Raw genomic sequence first — 20,536 nt, 5'->3', positions numbered from 1 at the left:
AGAAAGATTTGTTCGATGTTGTAAAGTGCGAGAACGCCTTTTTTTATGCTGTGTGTCTTGCGGATTTGATATCCATTGCCCCAGTATTTTCATGGAGAAAGATGCTTATGAAGGAAGTGCCCCAGGGAATAGCCTTGTCATATGCTTCGATGTTTAGATTGAAGGGTGTGCCCCTGATCTCCAGGTCATGGAAGGTTATCCATGGTGTTCTATCCTTTGAATTTGAATTCTTCCCATGTTTGACATGCCCCTGTTTGAGATTGTTTCGAGATGTGACCCAAGTCGATTGAACCTTAGGAAGAGTGCCCCTAGTTAATAGGATGTTCGATTGCATGCTCCTGCGATCCCTGAATTTTTGCCCCTGTTTAGGAGAACCCTCTAGATGTGGTTCCCCCGACTCCAGGGTCTTTATTAGAAATGATCACCTTTGATTAAACCAATTTCGAGATTTCTTCGATGCTAAGTGTATACTCGCAGATGACGTTGTACCCTTTGAGAAGTAACTCCAATGCAATGTGTATGCAAGTTTTGAAATCGAAGTCCGTTATGAATTAGGACTGGATGGTTTTGAAAAGAATGCTTGAAGAAGCATAGTGATTAGAAGTAGTTTTAACAAACATAGGAGTCAGTATAACAAATCCTGCTTAATATGCTTTCATGGTTAACCTTGCCTCAATTAGGACTTTTAAATGTTGTAATTTGGCCTGGTTCATGTTTTAAGAAACAATGGATATAAGGCTCAAAATTTTATTTATCCCGCCCCTTTCTCCTTGATGTTCTCCAGATCCTAAAAATTCTACTAATCCAATGGATGTGCTTTGTTTGCAAGAGAATCGTTTCAGTTTCGATGTTGAGCAAAAGCCTTAGTAGAGATCCAAACTTTGATGACATATGTTGTAAAGATCCAAGCATTGACGTGAAGCTTTGATGATTCAGCAGTCACAAGGTTATCCCTTGTATTACTCCTTTGTTTTTATCCCCTTATTTTGCATGAATCAATTCCTTTGAATGTGATCCATCGGGATGCCCTAATTTTTGCCTAAGTCATTTTCCTAAGATTTTTCATTTTGACTTAGCGGGCGTTTTTCTTTTGAATGCTCTTTTGATATTTGATCCTTGTATGTTGAATATTGAATATTGTGACTACCATGTTTGTTTTTGATTTGTAAGCTTCGAATTTGATACTTCCTCGATCTTGAATGATGTATTGAGGAAGAAGATGTTGTGAATGTCATCTCCATTGCTTCCTCAATCTTTGATGAATGCGAGGAAGAAAATATGCTTGAACCTTTGCTTTGCTTGATCCTTTGCTTGGATTGAGTGATTCTCTTGACAACCAAAATACACCATTGAATTAATTGAAATCTACCCTGCCCCTGGTTGAAATCAAGGTTCTTTTGAAAAGTAGAAACAAACTCCAAATCCTGGCTCGAGGGGGTAACGAGGGATTAACATCCTTATATCTCCACTGTTTGGGAATAGAAACAATGCCTGTACATCCTCGGCTTGGTCTTACCTTGAAAGCATACGTTTAGCTGGACTTAGTCATTTGTATTCGTCATTCTCCCTCAAGTTTGTTAATAACCCTAAAAATAGGAGTGTGTGACTGGAAAGTCATAGTAGTGAGCGAATGAAATGAATGAATTGATTCCAAAACCTGTGTAGTCATCCCATTAGGATTGCTAATCCGAAGGTACCACTTTTATCCTGAATAACACTTAGCGATCGTAGGGGTTGAGATTTTGAGCATGGTAAACACCTATTAATCCTAGGGATAATCTCCTTTGTAGATCCACTGACCTTGTTTCACTCCTTAGTTCTTTAGACTTGTAGAAATGAGGGCAACCTCGATTTTTCCTTGGGCATGTCAAACCTGGCGAGAATAAATCATTAGTGGTGGGTTTTCGTCGTATCGGAACTTCATGAGTTTCCTTTGACTGAACCTCTTTTGCTTTTCTTCTAAGGATAGCACCACACCATTTGTAACCTTTAGAATTTGTAGATTCATAAGGAGAACCTATGACCCTTTTGCCCCTTGGTGTGGTGTTAACACAGGTCTTTCCTCCATAGGCATCTTTGTTTAGGATTCTGCCCCAGTTGGACTAATCCTTGCCCCCAGGTTATCGTAGAGCGACCTTGTAAGTTTGATATGTTCTAAGATGAACCCCTTAATGACTAGATACCTCTTAAGTGTATCTATGAGGGAACTCTTTGTTGAACTGGTCCTTGCTCGATGACAACCTTTATTGTATTTAAATTCTGTTATGACAAGGCATGGACACGCGGCTGGCATGGTGAAAGACATCCTCTTTTTCTTAGTAAGACTACGGTCATTCTCAATTTATCCTCCTTTCTCCATAGTCTACGATCCTTTGATTTTTTTTTTGAGTTTCGGGAAACTGGCTAGCATGGTTGGTATGGATGCGGGCGAAGATAGAAATGCAAGTGAGAATGTATGAATGCATGAAAATGCCAATGCACGCGTAAGCGAGAGACTCCTTATATTGTAACTCCGTGTATGCAATGCAGACGTGTAACATATGATCATAGGGATGGCCTTAGAGGCGCCATTAGACCCTCTTGGAATCTTTGCAGGATAAATGTTATGACACGCTAAAGGAAATCCCTTGGATTCGAGAGTATGCAGAAGATAGCGGCTAGTGACCGTTCAAGACAGTCACTAAATCTCATGGCCATCGAGAGGCTAATCAACGTGTACCAATGAATTTGTCCCTCGTGGGAAGGTTCTCTATGCGGAACACAACCTATCTAAGGACGATCTGGACAAAGAGAAATCCCTACAGGCTAGGGATGTGATGTGTAAATGGAGATCCAAACCCTACAAGTTAGAGGGTGCGCGGGAATAAGCATGGAGTGACCGTTCAGGACAGTCACTAGATTTCATAGCCATCGAGAGGCCAATCGAACGCATGCTAGTGAAGTTGTCCTTCGGGGAAGGACGCGTCATTGTGAAAACACGTGGATGTAACAGAAAATCCCTATATGCTAGGGAGTACGTAGTAGCAAGCACGGGTGACCGTTCACGACAATCACCGAATCGCATGGCCATCGAGAGGCCAATTGACGTGCGTTAATGGAAATGTCCTTCGTGGGAAGGACGCGTAGTTGTAAGAATACAAGGATATAAAAATAAAATCCCCACAGGCTAGGGGATGCATAGATGGTGATGTCTTCCGTGGGAAAGACACGGTCTTTTAGAAATTAGAGTCCCTACAGGCTAGGGACCATGTAGGGATACCTGCAAAATCCAAACGCATAGATATCCAAAGCAAATAAGTTGCAAACATATAATAAGCACATGAGCACGAAAGTCCTAGGTTCATAGGTTCGACGTAGCGGCTCTAGGGAGCCTACCCTTTTTTTGGGAGTGTTCTAGAAGGTCTCATGGGGTCGTTCGTAGCCTCCGAGACTTTTTCGTCTCTTCGGATTTTGGAACAACTCATTTTATCCATGAGGTTCGAATTTTTGGGGTAGGTTCCCGGAGAGATCAGCTAAGTATCCAGTCCAGCCCTCCACAAAGTCAAGCTTCGTTTCGGACCTTTCCAAATACCTAACCCACTCCGAGTGGAGTTATCAGTGAGACTCGTAAGGCGATTCATGTCCCCTTTTGGTCTCAAAGTTAACTCCCACACTTAGGTTTTAACAACAATATAATATACCCAACAGATGCAATAGAAATAAAAGTATTCATTTAAATAAATATTTTAATTAAATTTCTATAAATAAATGAACCTTAGAATAAGTAAATAAATAAATAAATTTAAATTTAAATATTTAAAAACTAACCTCGAAATCCAGCCGCTTATAATTTAGACAATGTATTAAAGCAGCAAATATTTAAAAATATATATTCACAAATAAATGAATAACAAAAAATAAAAAATAGATATTTACAAAAATAAATAAACCCTAATTTTTGGCGTATTTGCCAAACCCTACAAATTTCGCCAAAAAACCTAAACCGTTTGCCACAAACCTAAACCTAAACCCTCTCAAGCCTTAGGAGCATAGTAATTCACCATTAAGTGTATCCCCAGCAGAGTCGCCAGCTGTAGCAACCTGCGCACAGTTAAATATATACAAAACGCAAAGTAAAAAAAAGAATGAATGCAAACGCCCAGGTGCTTCTTCTTCGTTGCCATTTTTTCTGTAACACGTGAAAACTTTGGGTTTTTTTTCTACTGTAGCCGTATCCCTGCAACAACCAAACTCAACCAATATGCAACATAAATCACATTCAGATACATAAATCGAATAGAAATTCCGCTCTGAGTTCAATGGTACTAATAATTAATCCTAATTTCGTCTGTATCAGTGCCCCCAATTTAAACCTTAAGAACCCCATTAATGGTGAATCGTTCAAATTGCAGCCAAACTCCAATTAACTTTCCAGGAAGGTCATGAACATCAAGATAAACATAAATATATGAACAAAACTCATTTACAACGCGTGAATGGAAGTAACCGGCATCAAGATAATTTAAAGAACACAGTGGCTTCTGTGAGAATGCTCTTGCGGTTTCAAAGGCTAGGAACGTGTGGCACCGCTTCAGGGGAATTCCAGGATCGTATTTACACCTTCAAAAGTCTATGAATTTGTCCCAGGCTGCAAGCGTAAAATTTTTTTCAAGAACGCTCTGTTCCGTTTTCCGGTCCCCCTCTTTTTGCAGATTTTCGGCCTCCCCCCAGGATTAGAAAAAAAAGTCCTTTTATCATCTACAAATTAGGTTAGGGTTGCTAGTGGGCCTAGTATCCAATCAACCTAATAACCCAAAATTGATATACTTATAATATTAACCTAAGATAAAATACTAATTATTCTAATCCTAATAATAATAATAACTTTAATCCGAATAATAATAATAATCATAATATTATTTCAACTGTTTAATAATAATACTAAATCCTAATATTAATAAATAATAATGGTTTTAGTAAAATTATAACAATAAAATAAATATTGATTAATTATTATAAAAGAAAACAAACCTTCTACGGATAAATTGGGCCAACTGGTTGGGCCCAAATACCTGTTGATTACACCCCTGCTTTAACTCAAAACGGTTTATAAGAGAATGAGTTTAACAATAGAGATGTTAAACCCCATGACCCTTATTTTAATACCACTGATGAATTAATGGACGTAGATTTTCATCGGGCAAATTTTGGGGTATGACAATGTGACTTGAGTTGTTGTTAAATTGTGATAATGTGGAGTTGTAATTATAAATTGTTATACTAATGACGTGTTGTGACAAGTATTGTCTGGAAGATGAGAAATAGTTGTTATAACTATTAATATGTTGTCGTTATTGATTTTTGTTAATTATAACTGTTCAGGTTAATTGTTATTATAAATGTAGTCTGAAAGCTGTAACGTGATAATTTCGTATGATTAAATTCTAATATATTGTTTATCATGCGTTTGTTTATATTGGTAGATATCTCACCCTTTCTGAATGATGTTTCCCTACCATGGGAAATTGACAGGTACTCAAGATAGCGATGGAAATTTGAAGTGATTTTATGAAGTCTTTAATTGCTGTTAATCGAGTTGGTGTCTTGCTCTGATACGTAGCACTCGGGGGGATAAAGCGATTGTTTTATTTATTAATTTGTTTGCTGAATTTTTAAGTGAATTATGTTTTAAATTGTAACTTAAAGTTACTGTGCAATGATGCTACGATTTGATTAGAATATTTATGAAGTTTGATGATTCCGCTGCGAGTTAACTATTTAATTTGAAACAAAGTGATTTTTTAATAATGATTTAATTGTCCGTTTTAAGTTACGTGCTATGTATCTATATGAAGGCAATTAAGCCATAATTGTTTTTGAATGACGAATATGTGATACCTCAAATGAATGTTGTTTGCAATTTATACTCTGATTTTTATTATAATTACCGGGTAGATTTGGGGTGTTACATATATAAACAGAATTGATAAAAAAACAGAATTGATAACTAAAATTTAATAAGTAATATAATAGCATTTCAATTTCCATTCAATGGAAGGTGCTGCATATTTAAGCATCATTAAGGTTCATCACAAAACATTATAAATTGACAGATGAGGTGTCAAAGTACTTGAGACATGGCAACTTCAAAGTCATAAGACAATGGCCAACAAAAGTAGGTATTAATAGTTGGATTAAATCCTTACAAATAGTTAAATGCCATGGTAAGCATCAAAAAAGTCAACAATTTGCTGCAATCGACCGACCAAAGTTATTCCTTCTTGATATGCTTTGTCTTCTTTCCAGTCTTGGCCTTAGTGGCTGATTGCTTAGGGGTGAGCTCCTCAGACTGGATGGCATCATTCACTGAGGTCGACGTAGCAATCCTCTTTGCAGGGGTACTGCTGCAGCTGGCAGTCGGACTCCCCGATTGGTTAGCAGCATAAGGTAGTTGAGCACCAATTGACGGTTCAGAACTCTGTGTAACCTGCTCATGCCATATATAAAGGAGTTACCATTTAGTATAGAAATGGATTCAACATAAGATCAATGTATTTGTTAAAGAAAGCCAAAGCAAAATGTTATGAACTCACTTGGTTTGGAGTAAGATTTGGAGAAGTGGTGTCCATTTCCATAACATCAGCATTAGTTGTATTCTGAAAACATGTAAATGCTGTTAGGTCAATAGTGTATTATAAAAAGGTAAAAAAAAATAGTGTCAAAGAGTTGTCGATTACCTCATCTGGTGTGAGATAGTTGTGAAACTTAGTGTAAAGGCCGTCTTCGTTAAGTATCTTCACGATAGAGAATCGTTGGTATTGTGATTGGTACTTGACACGAAAGACCAATTTCCTATTCAATAGAACATCGAGGTGAGTAGGCCAAATCTTAGGATTATCCTCTCCAGCCTACATGAAATCATTCAAAGTGTTCAGAAAAGACAATTTGTGTAATATTGATCAAATCATTCAAGGTGATTAATGCATTACTTACAGCTTTCATAACTTCTCGAAGTTCCTTAGCAGTCAATTTAGTATAAGGTATGCAATCCTTATCCCAAAAAACAAAGACCCCCCTGTGGTTCTCATACTCCACCTCAACCTCCAGTTTGAATCTAAATATGAAATTGACAAATAACATTAAACGATGGCATAAGAAAAGATTCCAGATTGAATGCAAGGGAAAGCCATAGTGTTTACTTGGTAACAGGTTCGGCTTCTGTGTTTCCAGTTGATTCAAAATACCATCCACACCTGGAGGCATTAAAACCTATGGTCGTCCCAATAGTGGTGGCATAACAGTCCTGTTGCGAAAAGATAATTGGAAAACAGAATTGCAATTAGAAGAAAGCATATTTGTAAGCACAAGAAATCAGAATTTCAAACAAAGTAATATAAAATAGTAGTAACACCTTTCCAAATTCAGATATTGCACGGACACTCTTGACCTCACTCAATTTAGTCCAGAAACTGTCTCTAGATTGAATGGATGAATCGCAAGTCATTGATTGGGAAGGGGCAGGCATGTTGTCTCCAAAACTGTTACATAACACTAAGTAGTCAAAAAAGCATCTAACTAATAGGAATGTATGATGAATTTAACTAATTGATCCCTAAGAACTTCTTACCTTGCTTTGTACTGATCAACTTGTGGATGATCCAAGTTAAAGTAAAGCTTTGAGCCGCTCCATGCGTTGGAAAGACACGGTAAACCGGATACTGAAATGTAATGTGTAACGGTCGTTTAGTAAGAAAATAAAACAACACAAAAAGAACACGAATCCAATTTGTTTATGAAACCTGTATTTGGCTTGCACCATGCATGTGTCAACAATATTAAAGTAGGACCAGAAAAGTTGTTAGGGGTAGTGTAGTTGACAAACTGCTTGGCATAATCATCCCATAGCACCAGCTCAATGACATTCCCCTGTACGTCACGTATATTGACGTTGACACAAGACTTCTTTCCCCCACCTCCCATCTGGGTCTTTAAAACATCCTGTAACACCCCAATAACATCTGCATGGTGTGAACACAACAATAACATAAGTGATAACCAAAACATCAGATTGAATGACAAAGATAAACTTTACTATATCAATACTTGGTGCAATGTAGGCCTTGAGAAATGAAAAAAACCAGGAGAAAATGAACACAGACTTTGCTCAGTGGTTAAACTTAGTATAGCTTACCATACAACATGTCATGTTTGAAGTCACCTTTGAGGAACTTCTCAATAGGAAAAAAACTGAATCTATGAGCTGGTATTTCCGGTATAGCCACTTTGGTCAGGGTAGTGCCTCCATTAAAGATGAGCTTGAGTGGGTTACAACACACCTTCAGCGGGACATCATTGTCAACAGGCTCTCCGTTGTATAGATTATACGTCTCATGCTCCTTGACAGCTTCAACCCAATCTTGGAAGTCCCTGCTCCGAGTTATGACATGGATCTTATCACCCTGTGAAATGCATAAACAACAAACATAAAGTAGGATTTAGTAAATGATGCATAAATGTTAAGAGTTAGTAAAAACTATACCTGTCCATCTTGAATCACGGCTTCCACATGTTGTTGACCATTTTTTTCAATAACAACCCACAAATCAACTACTCGAATGAGCATTTTCCAAACTTGGTTCCCTTTGACCAGATCCTTGATCAGAATGGGCTGCCTTGACATCCTTCCTGTGGTAAAAATGAAAACTTGAGCATGATTCTTTTATAAACTTAAATAGGCAGGTTTGTAAACGTGTAAAAATGCCATAAAATTGAAAACTTGAGGAAGCATAAATAACAACAAAGAAACATCAATAGCAAGAGCAAACACACAAATACCATCTATTGCAAACGATGTTAGATCCGAACAAAGGTATAAGAAGTATGAGTAAAAGCAAACACACAAAAAAGGGTAGAACCAAGATATTGGCAAACGAAAGATGTTGAAAGGTGCGTTTTGTTTGAAAACTTGAGGAAGCATAAATAACAACAAAGAAATATCCATAGCAAGAGCAAACACACAGATACCATGTATTGCAAACCATGTTAGATCCAAACAAAGGTATAAGAAGTATGAGTAAAAGCAAACACACAAAAAAGGGTAGAACCAAGATATTGGCAAACGAAAGATGTTGAAAGGTGCGTTTTGTTCTTGGGAGAAAGAGGGTGATATTGCGTGACGAAACGGAAAGGTTTATACCTGGTGTTGTCGTTCTTTGGAAAAAGAGGGTGATGTTTGCTCTAGGAAGGGAAGCGGGCGGTGGTGTCTCTCTCCGGTTGCAAAAAGATTTCTTGCACAAATGTTGGTGATGTTTGCAGAGAGAGACTATTGAGACTATATTGGATGGAGGGAAACGAAATAGTCTGAAAAGTAAAATGGGAAAGTACAAAATTTGAAGACATTGACCAATAGAAGGCTAGCAAATGGCATGGTTGATTTTTGAATTTGTTAATTACAGGAAACACCTTTTGTTAGTGTAAAATATTTTGAGTAGTAGGGGTAAATGGTAATTTTGGGCTACATTTTATTAATGGGTAGATAGTTGATTAGCGGCAAATGTACATCCGAAAGTGTAAATAAAGTATAATATTTAGGATCACATTACTATTCTATTTAAATGACTTACAGTGACAGAGAAAATATTGAATTATCGATACTACATGGGTATGGTTCATTTACTTATAAATGGCCATAAGAACATTAGTATCCTTTTCTTATGAACAAATAAAGATAAGTAGATAACTACTAAGGCAGTTTGTTCTTGAATTGTAAATTTATTCTTAAATAATGTAGGCTAGAATATTTTTCAATCTTATTTTTATTTCAAGTTTTAATTAATTATTTTTAAGTATTTTTATTTTTAGGAAATTATATCACACATAGTTTTGTCACTTTCTATTTCTATGACATAGGATGAAAATCTTACATTCTCATGAAATAAAAATAGTTACCTATAACTTTTCATTTTCAAAAATTTTAACTCATTTATTTTTTATTTTAAAATTTAAATTAAATATATTTTAAATATAGGAAATTAAATTGCTCGCTAAACACGGAATAAATTTTCCAATGGTGATATTCTTGAAAATAATATTTCTGGAATTATGGTCCTAACCTTTCAAACAAAGAATAAATAAAGATAAGATAAGAAAATATATTTTATTCTTGTGATTAGTCCATAAAAATAAAAGACTCATTTATAAGATTTATGAGATGAGGAAATAAATATTGATAGTTTATATGATTCATTCTCATTTCTCAAAACTATTAAATTAATTTAAATTTTAAAAAAAAAAACATTTTAAGGAAAATCAAAAAAATAGTATAAAACAACATGAACTATATTTTTTTTGGACAGATAAAATAACTTTTAAATATAATTTTTGAATTTATACTAAATACTACTGTTAATACAGAAGTTATTCATAACTTTTCATTAGTATATAATTAATAATAAAATGTATATTTCGCTTCTTGAATTCTATTTTTTATAAACAAATATACTATTTGGCATCTTTTGGAAAAATTAGATTTGACAAAGAAAAAGGACTGAACCATACAAGTTCAATAAAATTCAATAATTTAAAGCTTCAAGTTGAAGGAAACAATTATAGCATTAGATTCTGTTTATAACATAGTAACTTTATGCATCTATATAATGCTTGTCTCAGGTAGCAACAATCATCAACACAAAACTAAGCATTATATACCAATTGAGAGAGAGATCATATCATATATTATAAGATGGCTGGTTTATTGAGAAACATCTTTGGTGGGAATGATGGTGGAAACAATGGAACTGTTGATGCATTTAACAACACTTGCGGCCATCAAGATTTCGATGAGGCTGAATTCAAAACTGGTGCAACAGTTACCAATGGAGGTTACACTAGCCACCGTAACAACGGAACTAAAAATGCATTCAACAACTCATATGGAGGAACTCAGAAATTTGGAAAGGCCAAATTCGATACCGGAGCCAGGATTGGAAATTAATGGGCTTCTCCAAGTTACATATATACATATAATATGTATATGTGTGTGGTTATGAGTAGTAATATTAATAAAATAAAGTGTTTTAATTATGTTTATGTGTATCTTGTGAACTGTATTACTGGGAACTAAATATGAAATAAAACTGGTAATGTTTACATATTTTACTATGTCTTATCTTAATATTTAGTCTTTCCTTTTGAAGGCATATATCTACTTTCAATATCTAGTTAAGAAGAATATTATTAATAGGAACAAAAATAGAAAGAAATATGTTTTCATGGACAAAAACTAGTAGTCTTGATAAGATTCCAGTTTTTAATGGGTGGTAGGACACTGAGGTGATGCTTAAGTGGACTCTTCCCCAGGATGTATCTGACCATTACCATGTCACACTTAAGTACTCTAATTAGCAGTGGGATGTTAAGCCTTTTCGTTTTAATAATCACTAGTTATCTCGTGCTAACTTTTTTGAGTTAGTCCTAACTTGTTGGTCTAATACTCTAATCCAAGGACGAAAGACTTTTGTTTTGTTGTAGAAATTCCAACGTCTTAGTCGGTCCTTTAAGTTTGACATAAATAGGTTTTTGGAAACTTAGATTTCAAGGTTGAAACTTTAAGAGAGTTTGTTAGAAATTTGGACCCTATGACGACATATCCAAGAAGTGTATCTGAGGAAGAGTTCAAGGTTAGATATCTTTATATTGCATAGTTTTGGTCTTTTTATGAATTAAAGATTCTTAGGTGTTATAGAGATCCAAATCTAGATGGGTTAAGGAAGGAGCTACTAATTCAGATTTCCTTCAGGCTTATCAAAAAACACAAAAAACAAAATTAGATTTCCTTCATGCTTCTATCAAGAGTAGGAGTAGGAGAAATAATAGTTTAGCCTTGAAAGTTGGTGAATGTTAGATTTATGGGGTGTTTGAGAATAGACAAGACATTTTTAAATATTTTTTATATATTTTTAAAGAGTCAAATGTTGATAGACATCACTTTGATGGTCACACTCTATACGAAGAGGGTAATCTTACTTTGACGATTCCTTTTTACTTTTCAATTGTAAGATGGTGTTGTGGCCCAGTGCGTTGGTAATAAAAAATTTAGTCCTGGTGGATTTTCTTTCTACTTTATTAGAAGATTATTGAATTTTTTTAGATAAGATTTAGGGATTATGTTTTAGCAATTTCATCATTTTGCTTAGTTACCTTGTAGCTTTACATCTTATTTTGTAACTTTGATCGCCAAGGTGAAATCCTTAGGAAAAATAAGTGATTTTATGACAATTTCTTTGGTTGACTCTCTTTATAAGTTGGTTAAGGATTCTGGTGTTAGATTTGGGATGATGATTGAAAAGTGTTGTGAATAATAACAAGATTCAATTTTAATCAATACTTTGATATGTGAGGCAAGGAACAATATCAATCATAATAATTGGCCTTCAACAATATTAACCAATAAGCAAAAATTATAACAGAATAAAGCGGAAAAAGACGAAACATTTGTTTGCCCAGTTTGATCAAAAGATTTACTCCATGGGAAAGAGCAGCTCTACAATTTACTATATTTTGAAAGTTGTTACAAGAGATTACAAATGAGTTACAAGAAAATAGTCTTTGCCTTCAGAGTTTCCAAGAACAACCCTGAAGGCGCCTAAGAACAAACTCTGTTTTCTATCCCAGTGTTTCTCAAGCTTTCCAACTCTCAATACATGAATCACTCAAACCCAAGATCTAGAAGTATTTCTCAATCCCCTTGGATAACTCCAAATGTTTTCCAAAATATTTGCCTTTTTAATTTTCTCTAGAGAAGACCATAAACTCTATATACCTTAAGACTATCACACTGTGAAACACTAAAGAGTACATATTTATAATTACTAAAATACAACATACAGAGCAAACACACAACCCATTAATTATTAGAATAAAATATTATAAATATCATATAATATATTTTATATTAATTTAGACTATTTCTAAATTAATATATATCCAATATTCTACTACCTGCATCCTGAATGTAAAGAAATCTTTCATACTGTTAATTATTTACTATCTTAATCTTTCCTTTCCTTTCTCGACATCCTGAATATTGTTAATCTAAAGGGGAAATAGGTGTCTAAGAGCTATAATCAGAGTCTGATCCCCCAAGGCCAGATTCTGATCCCCAAGGCCATGTTTCTCTCATTTTAGCATTCTGTTCCATCCTTATTAGACCTTAAATCTTCCCTGTAATCAATATTTTAAAAGAATAGAGAAAAAGAATCACAAGGAAAATATTTATATGGTGATACTTTCTACACATGAACACATCCATCACTTTGTTCTCTATGAAATTTTGTTGCTTATATAAGTTTCATTGATGTAAATTTACTATCTAAGTATCTACTTCTTCAGCCTATCCATTACGTCACAAGTCTTGCTGCTGTTGAGCTACTTCGTGCCCGCGAGGGAGGTGAGCAGATTATCGATTTTGTTGATGTTGCATGTGGTTTGAGCCTAGGAGAATATACTGCTCTAGCATTTGCTGGGGCTTTCAGGTGTGTTGTAATGTGAGTATTACTTTATCTTTTTGAACTTTCATGATTAATGAAAAATGAATCAATTTGAAAAGTGTTTGAAGAGTGGGGCTACAACTATTATTTCTGGAAGATCAACAGTTGAGGAATTAGCAGGAATCCTTCCATAAGCAGCTTCCCAAATGGTTCAAATTCTCCATTCAACTTCTGGACCATGTGCACAAAGCATTGATGCAGTGCCTTGGGCAGTTGCGTCAATATAAGCCTGAGCAGCAGGAACCTTAATATGCTTACTGTATATTATCATTATTGACTGCAAATTAACATATCCAAGTGGTACTGTTATCCAGGTATGGTAGGTCGTTTTGATTAAAAGCATAATCAGGACTTTTATATGCAAAAACTTTACCATATCCAGGTTCTGTGACTTTAAAATCATATAAAGGACTTTATTTCTTATTTACAGTGCTTTGAATTATGTACAAGGAAGTTAAGCTGTGAATATGACTGCCTTGGAATTAGTTAAATGTTTGGATTAGAAGTGATGAAGAAAACATTAGCAAGGATACATAAATTCAGGGACGGGGAATCGGAGCCTTAGCTTGCAGCATTAATTACCAGGTATTAAATTGCTTCTCTTATTTCTATGTTAATAATCCTCTCCTATGCACTAAAGTTTTTTATACACGTTTAAAAGATAAACAAGTTGAGTTGACTGAACATTGGGAGCATGAAAACTCAGTAATGGGTATGATTCAACCAATAAAAGAAGAGGTTTCTCATTGTATACTTTTTAATGTTGAAGGTTCTCAAATATGGGATTCTGGTAATATTTTCATCATGTTTTCAACTATAGAGCAAGTATATGGATCGAGTTGGTAGACAAGGTGAATCTGGAGATCCAACAGTATGAGCGGGAGTATGATCTAAACAGCATCACTGAATTAAAATATAGCAGCCTAAACTCCTTGCAAATACAACATGAGAGTGCAGAGAAGGAGTTAGATGAATACATGAACTATGGTAAGTCTAAAGCTGAGAGAGGAAACTACAAGAAATGATATTGCTGAAGTTGTAAACAAGTGGACCGACATTCATGTTTCTAAACTTCAAGAATCAGATAATCTTTGTTGAAATTATTTTAGCAAAGTATAAAAACAGGAATGGTAAAAGATATCTATACAACTTTATAAGAGTTTTTTTATTTAAGGTGTATGACTATCTTAGATAGATCGATAGACTTTGAATTATGTTCTGTGTTGATATCTCTTTATATTAATCTTGAATACAGACTTCTTTTTTACTTCTTTATATAATATGGACTAAGTTAGAAAGGTATTTATCATGTCACTTTGTTCCATCTAGACTAATTATTGAATAAAATATGCTCACTAATTGGACTTATATATAATATATATTGATGAAGGTTTATAGATTAGAAATTGTAAAATTATATGATTGAAAATGATGTATTTGATAATAAAAACGTTTAGTGCTATTTTTATCTATCTCCAATTTTTCTAATTACTTTTTATTTTCAATATTCAATTTTTGTAATATTACTATTTTTATAATTTTTCTCATTTTAATCCAAATTTAATCTTTACTGATAAATATTATTTTTCTCAATCCGAATGTGCGAAAAATGACGGGTACCTGTGTGAATGCACGTGTATTACCTTTCTGAACTTATTTTTTTTTTACATTTTTATTATATTTTAAAACAAAATTATTTCTATATAGGAATATTAATAATTTTTTTGAAATATTACGACACTGGTACCCGTGAAAATGCACGGGTATTTCGTTAATATACACAATATTAAATATTAACGGGAGCACAGAGTTATTGATTAAAATATTAATTAAATATTAACGAGAACACGAAGTTACTGATCAAGATTTTGAATATTAACGGGAACATGAAGTTAGTGATCAAAATAATAAATATTAACGGGAACACGAAGTTATTGACAAAATATTGAATATTAACAAGAACGCGAAGTTACTGATAATTTTTTTGAATATTAACAGAAACATTAGTTTATTGATAAATTTTTTCAATATTAACGAGAACAAATTTAGAATATTAACGGGAACACGAAGTTATTGATCAAAATAATAAATATTAACGGAAACACAGAGTTACTGATCAAAATAATGAATATTAACGGGAACATGAAGTTACTGATAAGAATATTGAATATTAACGGGAACAAATTTGAAATATTAACGTGAATACGGAGTTACTGATCAAAATAATGAATATTAGCGGGAACATGAAGTTACTAATTAAAATATTGAATATTAACGGAAACATGAAGTTACTGAATAAAATATTGAATATTAACGAGAACATGAATTACTGATCAAAATATTAAATATTAGCGAGAACATGAAGTTACTGATTAAAATATTGAATATTAACGGAAACATGAAATTACTGAATAAAATATTCAATATTAACGAGAACATGGATTACTGATCAAAATATTGAATATTAACGGAAATATGAAGTTGCTGATTGAAATATTGGATATTAACGGGAAAATCATGTTTGTTGATTAAAATATCACAAACTTTGTCCCAACCTATTGAAAAGAAATTTCTATATTTTACACATCTGTTTTTTAGTACATGCACCTCTGCAATAATATCTATATTGAAAAAAATAACACGGCCACAACGAGTACCCGTGCGGACGCACGGGTATCACACTAGTTACATTCGAAATAAAAATCGTCACTTATAACTTTTCATTTTAAAAAATTTTAACTCGTTGATTTTTTATTTTAAAATTTAAATTAATTATATGTTAAATATAGGAAATTAAATTGCTCGTCAAACACGGAATTAATTTTCCAATGGTGATATTCTTGAAAATAATATTTTTGGAATTATAGTTCTAACCTTTCAAACAAAGAATAAATAAAGATAAGATAAGAAAATATATTTTATTCTTGTGATTAGTCCATAAAAATAAAAGACTCATTTATAAGATTTATGAGATGAGGAAATAAATTTTGATAGTTTATATGGTTCATTCTCATTTCTCAAAACTACTAAATTAATTTAAATTTCTAAAAAAAACTATTTTAAGGAAAATAAATAAATAAAGATAAGTAGATAACTACTAAGGCAGTTTGTTTCTTGAATTGTAAATTTATTCTTAAAAAATGTAGGCTAGAATATTTTTCAATCTTATTTTTATTTCAAGTTTTAATTAATTATTTTTAAAAAAAATTATTTTTAGGAAATTATATCACACATAGTTTTGTCACTTTTTATTTTAATGACATAGGATGGAAATCTTACATTCTTATGAAATAAAAATAGTCACCTATATCTTTTCATTTTCAAAAAATTTAACTCGTTGATTTTTTATTTTAAAATTTAAATTAACTATATTTTAAATATAGGAAATTAAATTGCTCGCCAAACACGGAATAAATTTTCCAGTGGTGATATTCTTGAAAATAATATTTCTGAAATTATAGTTCTAACCTTTCAAACAAAGAATAAATAAAGATAAGATAAGAAAATATATTTTATTCTTGTGATTAGTCCAAAAAATAAAAGACTCATTTATAAGATTTATGAGATGAGGAAATAAATATTGATAGTTTATATGGTTCATTCTCGATCATTTCTCAAAAGTACTAAATAAATTTAAATTTAAAAAACAAAATATTTTAAGGAAAATAAAAAAATAGTATAAAATAACATTAACTATATTTTTTTTGGACAGATAAAATCACTTTTAAATATAATTTTTGAATTTATTCTAAATACTATTGTTAATATATTTCGCCTCTTGAATTCTATTTTTTATAAATAAATATGAGAAAAGGGATGATGCACTGACAGTGTAAAATAGTTTTACACTGTCAACCAATCACACCCATGTATTCAATTACACAACACTTTTATTTTAAAAAAGTTTTAATGACATGGCAGATTGCTTGTTTTCTATTGGATGACAGTGTAAAATTATTTTACATTGTCAGTGCATATCCATTAAACTCAACAAATATACTATTTGGCATCTTTTCGAAAAATTAGATTTGACAAAGAAAAAGGACTGAACCATACAAGTTCAATAAAATTCAATAATTTAAAGCTTCAAGTTGAAGGAAACAATTATAGCATTAGATTCTGTTTATAACATAGTAACTTTATGCATCTATATAATGCTTGTCTCAGGTAGCAACAATCATCAACACAAAACTAAGCATTATATACCAATTGAGAGAGAGATCATATCATATATTATAAGATGGCTGGTTTATTGAGAAACATCTTTGGTGGGAATGATGGTGGAAACAATGGAACTGTTGATGCCTTTAACAACACTTGTGGCCATCAAGATTTCGATGAGGCTGAATTCAAAACTGGTGCAACAGTTACCAATGGAGGTTACACTAGCCACCGTAACAATGGAACAAAAAATGCATTCAACAACACTAAGGGAGTTCAGAAATTTGGAAAGGCCAAGTTCGACACTGGAGCCAGGATTGGAAATTAAATAATTACTAGGAGCTTTCAGGGGTTTCCCAAACATACATATATACATATAATATGTATATGTGTGTGTTTATGGCTAATAAAAATATTAAAATAAAGTGTTTTAATCTCTGGTATCTTGTGAACTGTGTTCTTGTGTAGTATAAATGAAATAATAATAATAATAAAACTGGTAATGTTTACATATTCACCATGTCTTATCTTAATATTTTGTCCCCCTTTCGAAGGCTTATATCGATACTTTGAATATTTAGTTAAAATGAATATTATTAATAGAAATAAAAAGCGAAAGAAAAAGTATGAAGTTGCCACGGACAGAAACTAAATCTCATATTAAAAACCTTTAACCTCAACCAATTAAAAACCGATGTCAAATACCTTTGAGCATGGTCTTTAATTTTTTTTTTAAGAATTAAATCTATTTTCTAGATCCTTTTGTTCAACCAAAAGAAAATATTGCTCAAGATTTTGGGTTCAATTCCCAGCTTTTGCAATTTCATGTTTTTATCTAGTACAAATTTAGCGCCCAATAATCCATTTCCTCGATTTTTGGTTCAATTGGCAGAAAATGTCGCTCAGAGTTTGAATTTTTTTTTTTTTTTGTAATCAAGAAATAATATTAAACGGAGAACTAAGGGTTCTCCAACCCGATTACAAAGGAGCGCGGGAAAGCCCGACAAAAAGAAAAATTACACACCAATTACCCTTACGAAAGGAAGAAAAGCGGCTCCTTGCTAAATTCGTAAAAAACATAATTGGGATGAATAATCTTCCCACAAAAAGACCATTTCCAAACCAAGAACTTGATGTTCCAAACGGTGTTGTTAATGCTCCAAGCTTCCTTCCGAAAACGCACACCATTCCTAAGCAACCAAAAAGACCAAATGGTGGCAAGCCACACCACGTCCAATTTACTATCTTTAATCTTACGAAAGCGGAAATACAAGTGTCACTCCATAAAATGCGGCAAACACTCATTTTCCGAAATACCCCCTCCTATAAGTTCGTGTTTTATTTAGAACCAAAATTGAGCCCTTATATTATTTAATTTCTTAACTGAATATAAATCATCTATTCACTTGGTTGTTTAGCTAACCGAGAGCAAATATTACTCTTTATTTTATTTAATTAAAATAGAACTCGTTTTAATTTCGGTGTTTGCTGCCAACCGATTTATAAATTTCAAACAATATTATATTCCAACATCAGAATGTTGTTGTTGTTGTTTTTGAGAATTAGGTATAATGTTGTTGTCTTTGTAGTATCTGTAGATGATTTATTGAGATTAAAGGTTCAGTGTTATTGTTGTTTTGTTGATATGAAATATTCATTGTCAAAAACATGTTTTTATGACAAACAGGAGCACCTTTCCTTCTCAACAGCTTCATCTTTTGTTCAAATTCTCACCATCTTTTGTCACTTTCTTAATCAACTCATTGATGCCTTATTATCATCATTATCATTTGTCTCTCTTTCTGCTGGTTCATTGATATCAAACTCTTGCATTGGGCTTACTTCTTTAGGAACTGTATTCACGAGGCTCTTTATCTTCTTTGTCCGATGTCCTGATTGAAGAGACTTCAAGTCCCTCAGGTGAGGCGTTGAGCCTCTAAGGCAGGACTTCTATCAGATATAGGCTTTTAATAACTTAGTGACAAAAACCAATCAGCAAACAGGTGATCATTTTCAACGTATAAAAATCAAGAATGCTTACTCTAAATTCTAAACTCTTAATACTTTTTCTTTTTCCCACTTGCAATTTTATTATCTATATTTCTAACTTAAAGGTGACTTTTAATCTTACTGGAAACAACAATTAACTTTCAATGAGCAACTGCTTCATGCCTCCACAAAGTAAGCCGAGAGTTCTTGAAAACCTACGTTCACATAATATCTCATCTCTTTTGTCTTTTCTGCATTGTGATTTATATTATTCTTACTGACGTAAAACTGAGTGAAAATTTTCACTCAACATTTTGCAATTGGGTTAGGTTGCTGACTGGTTTATAGTGAAACTTATTGAAAATGAACTTATGGTGAAAATGAGCTTGATATACAAAGTGTATGTTATTAAATAGATTCGGTTTAGCCGATGCTAATATATTTTTTTGTTATACATTAAGATAAAATGGCTGTAGCATGGGCTTAGTCGGTGCTAATTAGCATCCATGTTAGTGGTAAGCGCTAAATGTGGAGTATAAAATGTATTTTTCTATTAGTGAAAATCTCCATATCACCTTGTATCAAGGTGCATGGGCATAACCTTTAAAAGTTCAAGTTGATAGTCAAAATCTCCAAAAAATCTCTTGGGGACAGGAGTAAGCCAACGTTCGTTTAAATCTGGATAAATCACTGGTGCAATCTCTCTAAACCCTTATGTCTTTATTTTTGCAATTTACTTTACCGTTTAACTTTTTTGCTGTTAAATTTTCGCTGTTCTTAAAGAATACTATCATGATTCATTTATTAAGTAACAATAACTTAAATTCAATCACGAATTTCAAATACCATAAGTCCCCCTC

At 33.0% G+C, this 20,536-nt stretch overlaps 2 protein-coding genes and 1 long non-coding RNA gene across 3 annotated transcripts; 2 read left to right on the top strand and 1 right to left on the bottom strand.

Annotated features, from left to right (window-relative positions):
- Positions 1-6,250: 6,250 nt before the first annotated feature.
- LOC131605686 (uncharacterized) lies at positions 6,251-8,659 on the bottom strand. The gene is made up of 10 exons (XM_058878013.1): positions 8,519-8,659; positions 8,171-8,438; positions 7,779-7,997; positions 7,607-7,697; positions 7,391-7,517; positions 7,179-7,282; positions 6,973-7,093; positions 6,717-6,887; positions 6,573-6,635; positions 6,251-6,466 (listed from the first exon to the last, which is right to left on the bottom strand). Exons 1-10 carry the CDS (start codon positions 8,657-8,659, stop codon positions 6,251-6,253), a joined length of 1,521 nt encoding a protein of 506 aa, XP_058733996.1.
- A 1,990-nt stretch (positions 8,660-10,649) lies between these two features.
- Positions 10,650-11,131, top strand: LOC131607700 (uncharacterized). The gene has a single exon (XM_058879674.1). It carries the CDS (start codon positions 10,721-10,723, stop codon positions 10,970-10,972), a length of 252 nt encoding a protein of 83 aa, XP_058735657.1. The 5' UTR covers positions 10,650-10,720; the 3' UTR covers positions 10,973-11,131.
- A 1,840-nt stretch (positions 11,132-12,971) lies between these two features.
- LOC131607699 (uncharacterized) lies at positions 12,972-14,793 on the top strand. The gene is made up of 3 exons (XR_009285384.1): positions 12,972-13,840; positions 13,957-14,111; positions 14,296-14,793. It is a non-coding gene; the product is annotated as an uncharacterized LOC131607699 (long non-coding RNA).
- Positions 14,794-20,536: the final 5,743 nt, after the last annotated feature.

This window comes from Vicia villosa, linkage group LG5 (assembly GCF_029867415.1).
Source record: "Vicia villosa cultivar HV-30 ecotype Madison, WI linkage group LG5, Vvil1.0, whole genome shotgun sequence".
NCBI classification, from domain to species: domain Eukaryota; kingdom Viridiplantae; phylum Streptophyta; class Magnoliopsida; order Fabales; family Fabaceae; genus Vicia; species Vicia villosa.
Note: the sequence above shows the minus strand (reverse complement) of the source record. Positions and strands in the feature narration are given on the sequence as shown.

Excerpts from the sequence above, each read along its gene's own strand:
- LOC131605686 (XM_058878013.1), bottom strand. The coding sequence starts at position 8,659 with ATGTCAAGGCAGCCCATTCTGATCAAGGATCTGGTCAAAGGGAACCAA. Across the intron at positions 6,888-6,972 it reads TTCGAGAAGTTATGAAAGCT|GCTGGAGAGGATAATCCTAA; the intron begins GTAAGTAATGCA and ends GATTTCATGTAG. Across the intron at positions 6,636-6,716 it reads ACTATCTCACACCAGATGAG|AATACAACTAATGCTGATGT; the intron begins GTAATCGACAAC and ends ACATGTTTTCAG.
- LOC131607700 (XM_058879674.1), top strand. The coding sequence starts at position 10,721 with ATGGCTGGTTTATTGAGAAACATCTTTGGTGGGAATGATGGTGGAAAC.